Source organism: Corythoichthys intestinalis, chromosome 18 (assembly GCF_030265065.1).
Source record: "Corythoichthys intestinalis isolate RoL2023-P3 chromosome 18, ASM3026506v1, whole genome shotgun sequence".
NCBI classification, from domain to species: domain Eukaryota; kingdom Metazoa; phylum Chordata; class Actinopteri; order Syngnathiformes; family Syngnathidae; genus Corythoichthys; species Corythoichthys intestinalis.
The window spans coordinates 31,433,733-31,448,836 of NC_080412.1; the positions used below are offsets into that span (position 1 = coordinate 31,433,733).

Sequence of the window (15,104 nt, forward strand, 5' to 3'; positions counted from 1 at the left end):
AATAAAATACCTGGCAGTGGTACTGGTTGCCGGTCTCTTTTTCCAATATATTCCTGAAGGCAGCTTGGGGAATAGTCATGATCACAATACTGCTTAGATTACGTAGCATGTGTACTTAATCATGTTTTATGTATCAATTGATGAATGGTGGAAAACATTCCTCTTTGTCTTATTTTTCATTCCATCTGAACAGGACAAAAGGAGGGGGGAAAGGACGTTTTTACGCCGTCAATGCCAGCAAATGAATTAAAATAATTTACTGTCAAAGAGAAATTTCCTGCTCCTAGATTTGTTGACTTAGGCTGCCATCTAGGGTTCAAGTGCAGCAATTCAAATTGAAACTTGTTTGGAAAGTAACGTGTCCTTCCAAAACTTGGCTAGCTTTTAACTTTATTTGTATCGCTGGCTAATCCTTGCAAGTTATAGGCTAATTTCATATCTTTAAAATTTAAAGATATTAAAAATGAAAGTAAAAATTGATAAGGTACATCTGGACATGCTTGCTTTTTATGTATTGTTTATATTTTGCAAAAACACATAAATCATTTGAGTTAAAAAAAAAAAAAAACTTTTTCCTGTGAGGGTTGGTAACAGAAAAAGTGTAACGATTGCCGGAGTGCCTAAATGTAAAAATGTATTGTTTTTCAGAAAGCCACAATCAAATAACCCTTTCTGGATTCTTCACGGAACAAAAGTAAATATAATATAATATAATTAATAACACTATTAATTAAATAGATAATAACCAAATAACCCTCTCGGGGTTCTTCACAGAAAAAAGCCAGGAAATAAATAACACTATTGGGGGAAAAAAAAATAAATCAATCAAAATGCTCTCTGGTATTGTTCAGGGGGGCGGACCAAATGTGGAGGCATGCCGTATCCGGCCCGCGGGCCATAGTTTGGTGACCCCTGCCATAGGCGGAGATTGAGGGGGACCGGGAAGGCAATGCTCCCACCCGGTGGCTGATAAATGTCATTGCATGTACAGTGATCCCTCATTTTTCGCAGTTAATGGGGACCAGACAGAGCGTGCCGCGACAAGGAAAAAAACTGGAAGCTGCACCCCCCCCCAACTCCCCCCCCCCCAATTTATTTATTTAGATCTATCATTGGAAAAAGATACATATAAGACATGTTTGTTTTACCTTTTTCCCCCAAAGTATCATTTAAAAAACCTTTTATCTATGTATATATTTTAACAAATGGTTTATAAGCACTTTAAATGTAATAATTATGATGTTTTAAACATGTTACTGTCCCACAGAATTATTTTTAAACAAGAAAAAAGTGTAGACGCCAATCCATTAATATATATATATATATATATATATATATGTTTGTCTTTTTGGAATGCTTCATTGAATTTCCCCCCAAATCCGCTCCAGCTGCTCACTTAAACACACTGAGTCGCTACAGCAACTGTTTAACAAGTTAAACGATGATTGACACATGCGGCCCTTTAAAGGTTGAGTCTCTGGCAAGATCAAAGCTTAACCATCTGTCAGTCATCGTTTACTTTAATAAGCAACTCCAGTTCGCTGTTTGATGAAAAAGAGCAGGGAGTGAGAGGGAGGGAGCGAGCATGAGACAGTGTGATCGGCTCTGGACAGCTCATCAGTATTTTTTTTTTTTTTTTATTGCAAAAAAATCCGTGATGGACTAAGGGCGCGAAGTTTGAAGCGCGAAGTAGCGAGGGATCACTGTAAATGACGTTCCTATAGAAGGGGAAGTTTTTTTAGACCAAAAGCTTAATCTTCAAGTTAGCAGGGGTTTAATTAGTCGGTGGAGTTGGTTTCAAAAACTTTCCGTGTAGTTTGTTAGTTTCAGGGCTCCAGAGGGGCTAAGCTAGCACGTGTCAATGGTGCCTGCTTAGCATACCAACAATTGCACACATGAAAATTACCGATGACGCATGCAATCAATAGTGTGGGCTATGTTTTCAGGATAATGTTATTAAAACTTACCAATGCAAGTCAATAACAGTAGTATGAACAGCAACATTTGTAATCCAGCAGCTCTGCAGGGAACAGGCTGTCTAGGCAAGCAGGGCGGAGTGATGTCACATCAGTTTTTTCACTGCTGATTTTTTTTGGGGGGGGTGAAAGAGACTCCCTAGCAGACTGAGCACGAGTGGCTGAAGCACTCCTCTCTATTGTGGTCGCACGACGCATCTAAAAAAATAATAATAATAAAATCGTCCCGCAGAATGAAATGAAATCCGGCAGTTTGGTGTGACATTGTTTAAACCGCATGGGTATTTCGAACAATGATCTGCATTTATTAAATTATTTGACTCTGTTAGATCTGTTAATATTGTTTTTTATTTCCATGCTAAGCAGTCACTATTGACATACACTACCTCAGCCACTCTGTAGCCCTGAAACTAACAAATAACTGACAAACTGCACGGAATTTGTTGAAATCAGCTCCACCAACGTATTAAACCCTTGTTAACTTGAAGATTCAGCCTAATGTAAAAACAAATTCCGAACCTCTTCTTTAAAATAAAGAGCTAGCTGTTGTCTATAATGTTGTCTATAAAAGTTGTAAAGGAATAAAACAAACAAGTATTTCATTTACAGTAGGAGACTATGAATGTTAGACTAAAATATCAAATAGTATACGTATATAGACTCGTCCATCTTTTTAGTGTTGTCATATTACAAGTCCCTGTTCCTTGTGTGATCGTTCACGAACACGATTTGACTGGAGCGCTTCTTCATCTCACGAGCCATCTGGCACCACACGCACCAACGGCAAAAGGTGGATAATACGCAGTCGTTGCACATGGAGCCCTGCATGCACAAAAAGCCACAAATCACATATTGAAAGTGCATTTACAATTAAGGTTTTTGATCATGTTTAGATATTGGAAGAAGAATAGATCACATTTGTTCAGGGCAGTGTATCCTCCTTCATTAAACAAAATACAATACATTTGGACTTGGATCGTTATTGTAAGATGTAGGGGTACCTAAAGGGTTAATTCTGATCTACGCGGGAATTTGGGTTACGCTGCCAGCGTAGGAACGAAACTCGTTCCCAACCGGGGACTAGCTGTGATAACAAAAATGCAATGGCGCGGGAAGTGGGGTGCTGAGGGTGCTGTAGCACCCCCTGGTGTTAGAGAGGAAAAAAGTGTTCTGTTTTTTGTTGTTGTTGTTGTTGTTAAAAATAAATCAAATTATTAGGGCTGTCAAAATTATCGTGTTAACGGGCGGTAATTTTTTTTTTTAATGAATCATGTTAAAATATTTGACGCATTTAACGCATTTGCGGAATGACCTGCTCAAACAGATTACAATGACAGCAGTATCATGTCCACTTGTTACTTGCATGTGTTTTTGGTGTTTTGTCGCCCTCTGCTGGCGCTTGGGTGCGACTGATTTTATGGGTTTCAGGCTTCAGCACGCTCTGCTGACGTGATTATATGTCAACGCGAACGCATACCAATAGACAGTGCTATACAGACCAGCTAACGTGTGCATCCAGTATTCAATGGCAGTTCTCGCAGTCTCATCACACTGTTTGTGTCTTATACATGCATCGCTTGTGAGTTAAATTCTTTCTTTGTATATGTTCATGAGCATTGTGTAAATATTGGTGATGTACATTTCATTTTGTTTACATGTATGGTGAAATGTAGTTACATTATTTGTGGCTTGTAGGCTAACTGGCTAGTGCTACTGCTCAAATGGACAGGTGTGTGGATACTTTGTGCTATTTTGTGACTTGTGCAAGTTATTGACACAATGTTTATTATTTTCAGTTTTACAATAATCAGAAACGTGCTCCTGTCAATAGAATTGATGACTACAGTAAAGCCCATTCAACTTTGCCTCAACGTCTCATTCTTCTTTGGAGCTTCTGTTGTTCGCTATCTGTCAATTTGTGCACTCACACACATTGAGGGCAGAATACATAGCAAAAATAATATTCCTACCTCTCAAAAAAAATAATGTTCACAAAAAGAAAAGCGCTTCTCTCTGTATTAATGAGGCTCAGACTTTGGACAAACTATTCAAACATTTCGTTTAGCTGTCGCTTAGCTCGACATACACTGGAGGGCAATATTTAGTCACAATATACAAACTATCAGAGGTCTTGTACGTTGTGAAGCCAGCAGTCAAATGACCGTGATGTACAATAATTGGACAGTAAACAGGGAACTACGGCGTTGGTCGAGGGACAAAACACACTCATTGGCTTGATTTTAAAGTAATTTAAAACTCGCCATTGACACCTTGTGGTGTATTTCAATCACTACCTTAAGTAGTTAAAGACACTGTGGAAGAACGGTAGGGAGCCCATGTGACGTCACCGCTCGGCGACATCAGCAATGGCGAGCTACTAGTTTATTTTTTGATTGAAAATTTTACATATTTTATTAAAACGAAAACATTAAGGGAGGTTTTAATATAAAAATTCTATAATTTATCTTTTAAAAACTACAAGTCTTTCTATCCATGGATCCCTTTAACTGAATGTTAATAATGTTAATGCCATCTTGTTGATTTATTGTTATAATAAACAAATACAATTCTTATGTACAGTATGTTGAATGTATATATCTGTCTTGTGCCTTATCTTTCCATTCCAACAATAATTTACAGAAAAATATGGCATATTTTAGAGATGGTTTGAATTGCGATTAATTATGATTAATTCATTTTTAAGCTGTGATTAACTCGATTAAAATTTTTAATCGTTTGACAGCCCTAAAATCAATACATAAAACATTGAAACTCTAGCGTGTTTAACTTTGGGGATTGAATATATATGTTGATTTTTATCTTTGTAGGCATATTATAGTTTGTTGTTGCTGTTGAGCCTCCACCGTCCAGAGTGCTGTTGGATATTCGTGTGCAATTTATTTGAGTGTTGTGAAAAGTGGGTGATAAACCGAGGATTATTGAACCTTTTAGTTTTCAAATTTGTTTGTGTGTCATTGCGCAGTCTATCTGCAGGGATTTGCATTAAAATACTCCGGTGCTTTTATTTCCAATACATAGACTTCAATATCAGTTGATGGGACACAGGGCTTGGGGCCGATCCGTAGTGGGCCTATTTTCAAAAACTTAACATTCAAATATTTTCAAAACCAAAGTTGCTAGCGACCTAAAACCAAAAAAGGCATCTCCCTTAGGCGTATATGAGTCTCCATTACAAGGGCGTAGGTTTGCATAGGGACGGTAGGGACAAAACACTACCAACTTTTCAGGATGCTCAAATAGTCCCCACCAACTCTTAAGCAATCTTATTTGCATTATAAAATGACTTCAGTTATATAGGTCATAGTTAGAGATGTGTCTAACATGTCATTTTCAAAGTATCGGAATCGACAAAAAAATATCGGACATGCCTTTTTTTAATATATATATTTTTTTTAATTAAATCCTTTTCTAATTGTATTTAACGTTACAGACATAATGTGTTACACTCTTCCAGAGTCTTTAGTTTAAGCTTAAGGTAGGGTTATCAAATTTATCGCGTTCACGGCGAGAATTAATATTTTTTACATTTATCACGTCACAATATTTAATGCAATTAACGCATGCACTGCACGACCCCCTCACGCATTGTCGCGTTCAATCTATACTGGCGCCGTTTTACCCATACAGTATATAGAGCTAAAAGGCAGTGTAAAATGAGTATTGTGAATTTTGGCAGCCTTTGGAGCCTTTTTTTGGGGTTTTCCCATTGGCAGTGTATCAAATACTTGTCCTCCCCACTGTATAGTGTTATAATCATTTGTTTCGGTTGTACCATAATTATTTTCTGAATAAAAATTAATTTGGTGTTCAAAAAGTATTTTTCAAACTTGAGTCTTGAAAAAGAGGGGATCGTCTTATAATCAGGGCCGTCTTATATTCTGGCCAATACGGTAAATGGGTCAGCAGTGCTGCTACCAGCATATGAAGTAGCTTACACACTAAATGCTGCTCCTCATTTACCCACCAAGAGGCAGCAGCTATCTAAGCAACATTACCCCGTGTGACCCTTTACTTCCAGTTTTCTAAAATGGCGAAAATCAACAACAACAAAAAAGATAGTTGACTGCGACAGCTGACGCTTCAAGGATAGGTGGAAATTGGACTACTTCTTCACTAAAATACGCAACAACTTGGTCTGCCTCATTTGCAAAGAGGCAGTAGTTCAGTGTGAGGCGATAATACTAAACAAGACATGCTGACATGTACGACAAGATTATAGGGAAGATATGCAGCGAGAAATTGAAGCAACTTGAGTTTAATTTCACAGCAGCTGTATTTGGCAAGAGCCAGAGAGTCAAAAGAGAACGCCACAAAGGCTAGTTGCGAGATTGTTGAAATGATTAATTTAAAAAATAATAATAAAGCAAATGTGACACACAGAATGGCTTGCTAAAGTTTGCTTAAATATATTGCTCTACGTAAAGGACGTCAGCCAAGGTCGGCCGCCCACATTTTTACCACACCAATTCTGGCCTCCTTTGCAAAAAGTTTGGACACCCCTGCTGTAGATGAACTGCAAGGCTGTCTTTGTAGTAGCCTAGTAGTAGTAGTACGTAAACTATCCAGCATGCGTGTGTACTGCTATTGTGCATGCGTTGTATGGAGGAAAAGCACGAGCATGACAAATTTGGACTGAAACGACTGTTTTTGGATGGGAAAAAACAAAATAAGATCCTCAGCACCCCTGATGTGAGTGACTTCCAGCGCTCCTGCAGAAATGTATACATTTTTTTTTTTTTGAGCTGTCAGTTTACCTCTATGCCGTAGAGATGGCGCATGGACTGTCTGGCGGCCATGGTGATAGCGGGCACAAAAGGGCTCAGCGTGTAATCCACCAGGGAGAGGAGGTATGATTCGCCGAGCTTATTAAGCGTCAGACTCTCGAAGCAGATTGGGCACCAGAATGCGAAGCAGCCTATTTTTTTTTTTTTGCAGCAACGCAAACACATGTAAGAATTGCTAATCCAACTTTAAGGCATTAAATGCTGCAAAGGAAGTTCAAAAAACGCCAACACTTGCTGTCTTACACATGCGGAGGTCGTCGCAACAATCACAGATTTTACTGCCCCACTGGTTAAACTCGAGACCATTGACGGACTCGGGCTGCTGAACCACCACTCTCGTTGTCATCGTGAATCCTGCACATCAAACATCACAATCACAAATAGTTCAAGGTGGGTAATTTTGAAATAAACAAATAAATTGCCCCATTTTTCAAAAAGGTCACACGAGAAAAAAGGTTTTTATTCTTTGTTAAAAACTAAATAAATCTGTTGCAAAATTTCAGATTCTTCTTGCCCCTCAGGGAAAAAAAAACATACACAAATGTTATTTTTAATTTTTTTGGCTGTTCATTTTTAGATTTTTTCAGAAAGCGCTCATCTTTTCAACACAAATTTCATAAACTTTTATTGAAAAAAGTTCTAAATTTATGCTTCAGTAACAAACGTTTTAATTTTACAATGAATATAACACACGTTATGTAACTCCCTCAAATGAAACACATTATCAAATCTAGTAGTCAGACAGGCATAAAATCTTAAAGGTAACCTGAATTAATTTAAAATGCTTTCAATAACGCAAGTAAGTTGCAATGTTGTGCAAGAGTGAAGGTGTGTTACCTTTAGAAAGGAAAGCTGCAGGGTTCTGGTCACATCTGAGCTGAGTAGCTCCCAAAAACATAAAAGCCCATAGGTGCGACTGGAGCGACCTGCTGAGCCTGTTGCATACCGGACGATTGCGTGTTCATTTTGAAAGGGTTGCAGACCAATAAGAGGTATTATTGTCATCATTAAAGGGGCCTTAACCCCTACTATCTTAACTTTCATCAAGTATTTATTAAGCTTGCTTGTCACATTGGAGTCAAATTTGACTGAACTTGACCTATTTTGTACCCAAAGTATATCAACTGTATATATACTGTTTTTTTGTTTTTTAACATTGATTATTGTTGGTGAATTTTCTCCAAATTTTGCACATGTTTTTGGGTGGTACGATACTAAAACTGTTAAGTCATTTTTGTTGAGAAATTTAGGGATTTTGTTTTGCAATGTGACATTGAAGCAGCATGTGGAAGAAAGTTGTACGTCCAAACTTTTTCAGGTGTTGTTGCAGCATAAGTGAATTTTTACATGATGAAAGGAGATGCCAAAGATGCTTTTGGTGTAATGAAGACGGCATCAATTACAGTATTTGATGAGTCTTGTTGGCCTGAAAGAGCAAAAGTGGAAATTCCAGAACATTCAGAAGTAATATCATTTGCTATCTGCTATTCTCTTGCAGGTCCCAATTTGGCCGAAAGTGAACGTGGTCTAAAATGTCCTTTAAATCCAAAATGTTGGGGCATCATTCTAATTACCGTGCACAACTAGATACTGTATGTGCATGTCAATTTTAGTCACAGAATCACAGTTAATCACTGTTTTTAGACATTGTGTTATATCATAATGTTATACAGATAGCAATACACGGCAGTCGCAGTGATTCATGGCATGTAGTTAAAGTGTTTTTATAATAAATTCATAACAATAGTCATGACATATTATATGAGAACGAATTTCACAATCTCTACTACTTACAATATGACTCATAACTATAGGATGAAAAATGAAATGACTAACAATAAATGATTGACTGGTCTCTTTGTCCTATTCCCGAAGGTTGATTGGCAAGTATGATTGCAATGCTACTTAGGTGTTAGCATGTGTATTTAATCATGTTTTATGTATCAACAATCAGTATTGAAGGGCATACTACTTATTAAGGGTGTAACGGTACATGTATTTGTATTGAACCGTTTCGGTACGGGGTGCTCGGTTCGGAACGGAGGCGTACCGAACGAGTTTCTGACGTAATGTAACCCTTACTTTTCGAGGCTGTGAGTCGATCGGGTTACAATTTCTTTGTGTAGATTATATTTACTCCGTCTTCTCTACTATAACGAGGACCAACACGGTAGGACAGTATATAACCCAGAAACGTCAACGGCGCGACAACGTGGCCGCCGCGGGAACACAGTGAAACGTTGCCTGGTATACCAGACTCACCGCTGTTCCAGCGATTGAGTCTGGCAACCGTCCGGCAGATCAAATTCCGAGGGCGGAGCCAGCAACAGCAAACAGACAGCGGAGTGGACCAATCAGCGATGGGCAGACGTGACGTTGTTAAAGCGACTAGTAATTAGCGTGAGCAGAGAATGGAGAAGTTTATTCAACATGGCTAGCGCGAGCCGTGTTGACTGTTGTCAATGACTTGTTTCGATGTGTTTTTGGTCATTTAAAACTGGTTTTACCGTGGATTGGAACATATTCTCGGCTCTCCCGTTCGCCATCTGTGTTGTTGTAGAGACGACTTTCGGCGCGCAAGAGTGACGTTACTCGTTAAGAACACGTCACGCAAATAAAGGAATCTGATTGGATGGTTGATTTTGTACCTTGCCAAAAACCCTCCTACCACAACAAAACAAGTAGGAACTAATATTCACATAGGAACTAAAATTATACAACATAAAATATACAATATAAATGAATGAATACCACATCACATTTGTAAAATATAAACACATAATAAAATAAATAATAGCCCACCTAAATAAACTGAAATGAGCTAAAACACCTGTAATTAAATAATAAGAATAATACACAGATCCTGCTTACACAATTAAATGTATTAATTTCTGTGTGGCGCTTTAACTTGAGAAAATCCACCAATAAAGCTTTTGAAAACCGTACATAAGGGGGAAAAATGATTAATTGAGGCATTTCATTTGTAAAATACATGTTAAAATCTTTGTCATTGGGATTTCTTTTCTCTTTAGTACAGGACTTCTTCTTCTTCCTTCTTTCAGAAAGAAAGCTGACCGATACACGGGGTATGAAAGGCAAATTGTTGTTGGATTATCTTTAAATACCCGCTACTTTTTTAGCAGAATTCTAACTTTGTATAGGCTAATGTTCCTATTGTTGAAAGCACAAAAGTGTGTAATAAATAACTAGCACATTTATATTTTGCATTTTGTTTTCTTACTGTACCGAAAATGAACCGAACCGTGACCTCAAAACCGAGGTACGTACCGAACCGAGATTTCTGTGTACCTTTACACCCCTTCTTCTTATGCTGGGTTGTTGGGGCCAAGGTTTCTTCAATCAACACGTAAGAAATCATAAAATCAAGACTTCCCAAAGAATTTGGCCGCCAATTCAGTGGTTCCACACTCTGCACCTTGGGCCGAAGAGTTGTTTAATTTTGCAACCCTGAAAAATGGTTGGAGTTTTAAAAAATGAGTCTCAATGTCAGATTGCAGGACCAAGTGAAGACCACATAATTCTAAGGCCCTATTAACAGTTTATCGATTGTCAATTTGTCGCTCTATTTGGGGTGCTCCAGTATAAAAATTTCTATGATTATTGTCAATCACCCCAACAACGAAATCCGACATATGGCAATCGGGATACAGTATATCGTTTTTGGGAGTTTTTGTCGATTTTCTGTGCAATTGAAAGCTTTGCAGCCTTGGAACTGAGAAATGCTATTGATGAATGTGTCAAATTTGGTTAAAATTGTGCCATTTATTCTGCAACCAGATTTTTTTGATTATCGATTTTCGATACTTATTGGGGGTACCTCGATACAAAACCTACCCTAAGACAACTCACAGATGCTTAGAGTACAAATGTGTAAATTTTCAAGAAAATCGGTCGTGCTGTTTCAGAGTCCATAGGGAACGAACAAACACTCAAAGTTTCATTCATATATAAGTTCAGATTCTGTTTGCTTTTTCTGTCTCCCAAAACTAATTTAGTCCAGACAGATTTCTAGATGGATAAAAAAGCCATAATCACAGCCATGATGATAAATCCTTTTTAATTCCATCTGAGCTGGTCAAAAAGAAGAAAAAAAGGACGTCTTAATGCTGTCAATGCCAGCAAATGAATTTCAATGACTGCCAGAAATATTACCTGGTTCAAGATTTGTTGACTTAGACTGCCATCTAGGGGTCAAAGTGCCATCTATACACTGTAACTTTTTTATCGAACCATGACGGCGGAAAACACTAGGGCATACATGTCCAAAGTCCGGCCCGGGGGCCAAATGCGGCCCCTGGTCAAATTTCATCCGGCCCCCAGCCTCTGTCATAAAATCAATAACGTCTGGCCCGCACTCAGACTTAATAAATTGGTCAGCAGTACTGCTACCATCAACTTACACACTAAACGGTGCTCCTCATTTACCCAATAAAAGGCAGCAGCACTCTAAGCAACATTACCCCATGTAACCCTTAACTCCCAGTTTTCTAAAATGGTGACAATCAACACAAAAAAGAAAGTTGACTGCGACGGCCGACGCGATAGGTGGAAATTGGACTATTTCTTCACTAAAATACGCAACAACTGCGTCTGCCTCATTTGCAAAGAGACAGTCGCTGTTTTTACAGAGTTCAATGTGAGGCGATATTACCAAACAAGAGACGCTGACATGTACGACAAGATTACAGGGAAGATACGTAGTGAGAAATTAAAGCAACATGAAGCTAGTTTAATTTCACAGCAGCAGTATTTCGCAAGAATCCGAGAATCGAAAGAGAACGCCACAAAGGCTAGTTGCGAGATTGTTGATATTATTCATTTTAAAAAATAATAAAGCGAATGTGACACACAGAATGGCTTGCTAAAATTTGCTTAAATATATTGTTCTACGTAAAGGACGTCAACCAAGGTCGGCCCCCCATTTTTACACACCAAATCTGGCCCACTTTGCAAAAAGTTTGGACACCCCTGCACAAGGGTGACTTGAAGTTCCGCTCTGAAACCCCCAATTTGGACAAATTTCAAAATTCTCCTATATGCATGTGTGATACGTCATTGGAAAGCTTAAAATCTCAATTTTCTGGGGGAAGAAAAATTTTAAACAGGAGGGCATTTAAAAAAAAATCTTTTTTTTAAACAGCAAAACCCTAGCTGGAGGCGAGAGCACGCGAGAGCATAATTCAAGACGTCACGATTTTAACGAGATATTATCGCGTACTTACCTTGTTTCGATCCAAAAACTCCATACAGCATGTATCACCGAGTGTCAAGACACAGCTGTGAATGGCCACAGCCGGATTTTATGGGTGAAACATGGTGATATAACAAGGGAATGTTGTCTGCAGAAATCGCAGACAACAAGGAGTGGTTGAGATTTTCATGTATTTACCCTCTTAAACGTTATTTTTCAATTTTTCTTAGTTTGGATTGATTATTTATCATCTGGCATATCGGGGAAAATGCGACAGTAACAAAAAAAATACAATTAAGCGATAGTTATGAGGTAAATACCCGGGACTTTTTTACAGACGCCAAATTTTTCATTATGACGTAATTTGTTTAAAAGTTTCAAATATGCGAGTGAATAATTTTTTAAAGTCGTTTTTTTTTTTTTTTTTTTTTTTTAACTAAATATTAGACATCAATTAATTATTCAAAGCTAAAAACGGCAGACATTTTGAATAATAAATATGAGCACTTACCTTCTTTTTATGGCTAGGTTGAAACAAGCGGTTGCGCGACGTGTGTAAATGGGGCTTTTCAGGGTAAAACGGACAAATTAAAAATAGTTCGGAGGCTTAGTGCGCCATGAATCTGCTATCGCAGCATATAGACATATTGTTCTATCAAACACAACAGTTGTTTTGGCTTAAAATACAGCAGTTTGTTTTATAGAGGTTTGCAAGAGCAGAAACTGCTTTTTCAGTCTTGTCTGTGTTTTCCGCCATATATTTACACTACTGAAACAAATTGCAGAAATAAAAAGACAATGTCCATTGACAGCAAAAAAGTCAAGAAAATCAGAACTAAAGTAGCTGAATTTAAAATATTGGTTTATTTATTCTATTTTATTTATTCAATTATGTAAAACAAGATATTGAAATTCTAAACCATTTCCATTGATTTCAACAAGTTGTCCGGTTTTTGACCACTGTGCAAATGGAGAGAAAGGCACCGTTAAGTGACTTGCTCTATCTAGTGTTGAAGCTGAGAAGTGCAACAGAATGGAGGCTGAACTCAAGCTTCTTATGCAGGCATATTCAATGATATTTTCATAATTTTCCTCAGGCTGTAGTTTGGACACCCTTGCTCTACTGTATAATCATAATTCAAACACAAATGTCATATTTTGTCCTTTGCTTTGAAGCAGTTACATCTCTGCAATGGGAGCCAATCTGGGTGTCTTTACAGTTCTGGAGTGCCTGCGTGTCGTCCTCACCAGCACACCGGCTCCTCTGCTGACATGCTTGTCTTCGTGGACTTTCCCTTCCCACGCTTGTGGCTCCACGTGGTACGTCCCACGGAGAAGTCGGGCCGCCACGAGGAAAGAGTCGGACTCCCCCCTCTGTTCCTCTGGAGGTCTGCGGGGGATCCCGGCCCTGGTGGTGGTCCGGATGGTTTCTGTGTCAGCTTTGCCCTCCATTTTGTGTGTCTTCACCTGCATACAAAGAGTAGAAAGTTTAGACAGGAAAATTCTAATATCATAGTAACATAATTTAATACCGTCAGGTCAGTAGGAGATGCACCTCTCTTTTCCTGCGTTGGAAATGATTAGTATTTCACTAGTCAATTGACTCCTCCCTCCATCCCTCGTTCTCTCTTACACACACCCACACACACACACACACACACACACACACACACACACACACATACATTCATAGATGTAGAGCATTTCAGGGAAGTTTTATAACTGTGCTTCTGTTTTTCATTTAGCAAAAAACTATGTGTTATGAATTATATTGCTTTGGCACTTTCATGTATCTTTTGACATCTGATGCCGGGGAAGTGAGGGAAGGAAGTTTAGTCAGAAGAAAGGCGCTATTCCACTATTTTGTGGCAATTTGATAGGCATTAATCGCAGATTTTCGCGATCCGCAGAACCCGGCACAAGACAGTTAACTTGACACTAAAAAAAAAAAAAATGCAAATCGTACCACGTAACCTAAAACTTGTTTTAATGTGAAAACTTTCAGGATACATCACAAAACTATCACTTTGCAAAGTGAAATTTGTCATTAAAAGGGGATTAATGCAAACTCATGCTGCTGCAAACTATCCAATGATCAATTTGTTAACATACTAAATACACTTTGACCCAATGAAATACTTCAGAATGCATATTTTTTGCTGTCATCTTCCAGAAAGAAAATTCACCATAAAATGTAATATTTTTGCTAGTGTTTCAGATGGGAAAACTCCAGAAGAGTTCCAGTCACCTTCGACCTACATATGCTTCCATGCGGTCTGGTGCGGACTGGCCGTAAGCCACCTCGCGTACAAACTCTATGACCCACATTGACAATAAAGCAAACATATGAGCAACGCGGACTGAAAGGTTGGAGTCCATAATGTGTTAAGATCAGTTGAAATCTGTGGTGGTCATTGAAGAAAATGGTCCATGACAAAAGCCAGAATTGCCTTTAAGTCAACTGGAAGTGATCCACAATCAATAGGAAGTGACCTGTAATTGCACCAAAAACAAGAGGAAGTTACCCGAAATCAACTGGAAATGACTCCAAATTGCCCAGAAATAAACAAGAAGTGAGTTGAACTCAATTTACCCAGAATTTCCCCAAAATTGCTAAAACTCCACTAAGAAGTGACTTGAAAGAGGCCAAAAATCAATAGAAAATCACCAAAAACCCATAGGAAGTGACCTTAAAGTGGTAGAAAACTACCACTAAAAAAACTACTTACAAATAAGTTAAAATCAACAAGTGGCCGGACTCTCAACATGAACAGTGGCCCATAATTAAAGGGAAGTTATCTGTATGTGGCCAAAACCCAACAGGAAGTGACCTAATGGTGGTCCAAAATCACAGGGAAGTCACTCAACCTCAACAGGAAGTGGACTGGATTGCCCCAAATTCACTTCATGCAATATGTCACAGTTGTGCCGTTGTAGGTTCACTACATCGTTTCGGGGCTTACCCAGATCGATTGCCACGCGCTCAACCATGGACGTTGTATGTGTACAAGACCCTTGCTTCCGCGGTATGCTACAACTTCCTCGTTAGTATAGTGGACAGTATCTCCGCCTGTCACGCGGAAGACCGGGGTTCGATTCCCCGACGGGGAG

General features: G+C 38.6%; 1 protein-coding gene and 1 non-coding gene across 2 annotated transcripts; one reads left to right on the forward strand and one right to left on the reverse strand.

The window, feature by feature from the left end:
* Window positions 1-1,109: 1,109 nt before the first annotated feature.
* Window positions 1,110-7,692, reverse strand: LOC130906903 (cornifelin homolog). Its single transcript, XM_057821598.1, has 4 exons — window positions 7,619-7,692; window positions 7,025-7,135; window positions 6,752-6,912; window positions 1,110-2,798 (listed from the first exon to the last, which is right to left on the reverse strand). Exons 1-4 carry the CDS (start codon window positions 7,677-7,679, stop codon window positions 2,664-2,666), a joined length of 468 nt encoding a protein of 155 aa, XP_057677581.1. The 5' UTR covers window positions 7,680-7,692; the 3' UTR covers window positions 1,110-2,663.
* Window positions 7,693-15,032: 7,340 nt separating this feature from the next.
* Window positions 15,033-15,104, forward strand: trnad-guc (transfer RNA aspartic acid (anticodon GUC)). The gene has a single exon. It is a non-coding gene; the product is annotated as a tRNA-Asp (tRNA).

Excerpts from the sequence above, each read along its gene's own strand:
- LOC130906903 (XM_057821598.1), bottom strand. The coding sequence starts at position 7,679 with ATGTTTTTGGGAGCTACTCAGCTCAGATGTGACCAGAACCCTGCAGCT. Across the intron at positions 6,913-7,024 it reads TTGCGACGACCTCCGCATGT|GCTGCTTCGCATTCTGGTGC; the intron begins GTAAGACAGCAA and ends AAAAAAAAATAG. Across the intron at positions 2,799-6,751 it reads GCCATCTCTACGGCATAGAG|GGCTCCATGTGCAACGACTG; the intron begins GTAAACTGACAG and ends TTGTGCATGCAG.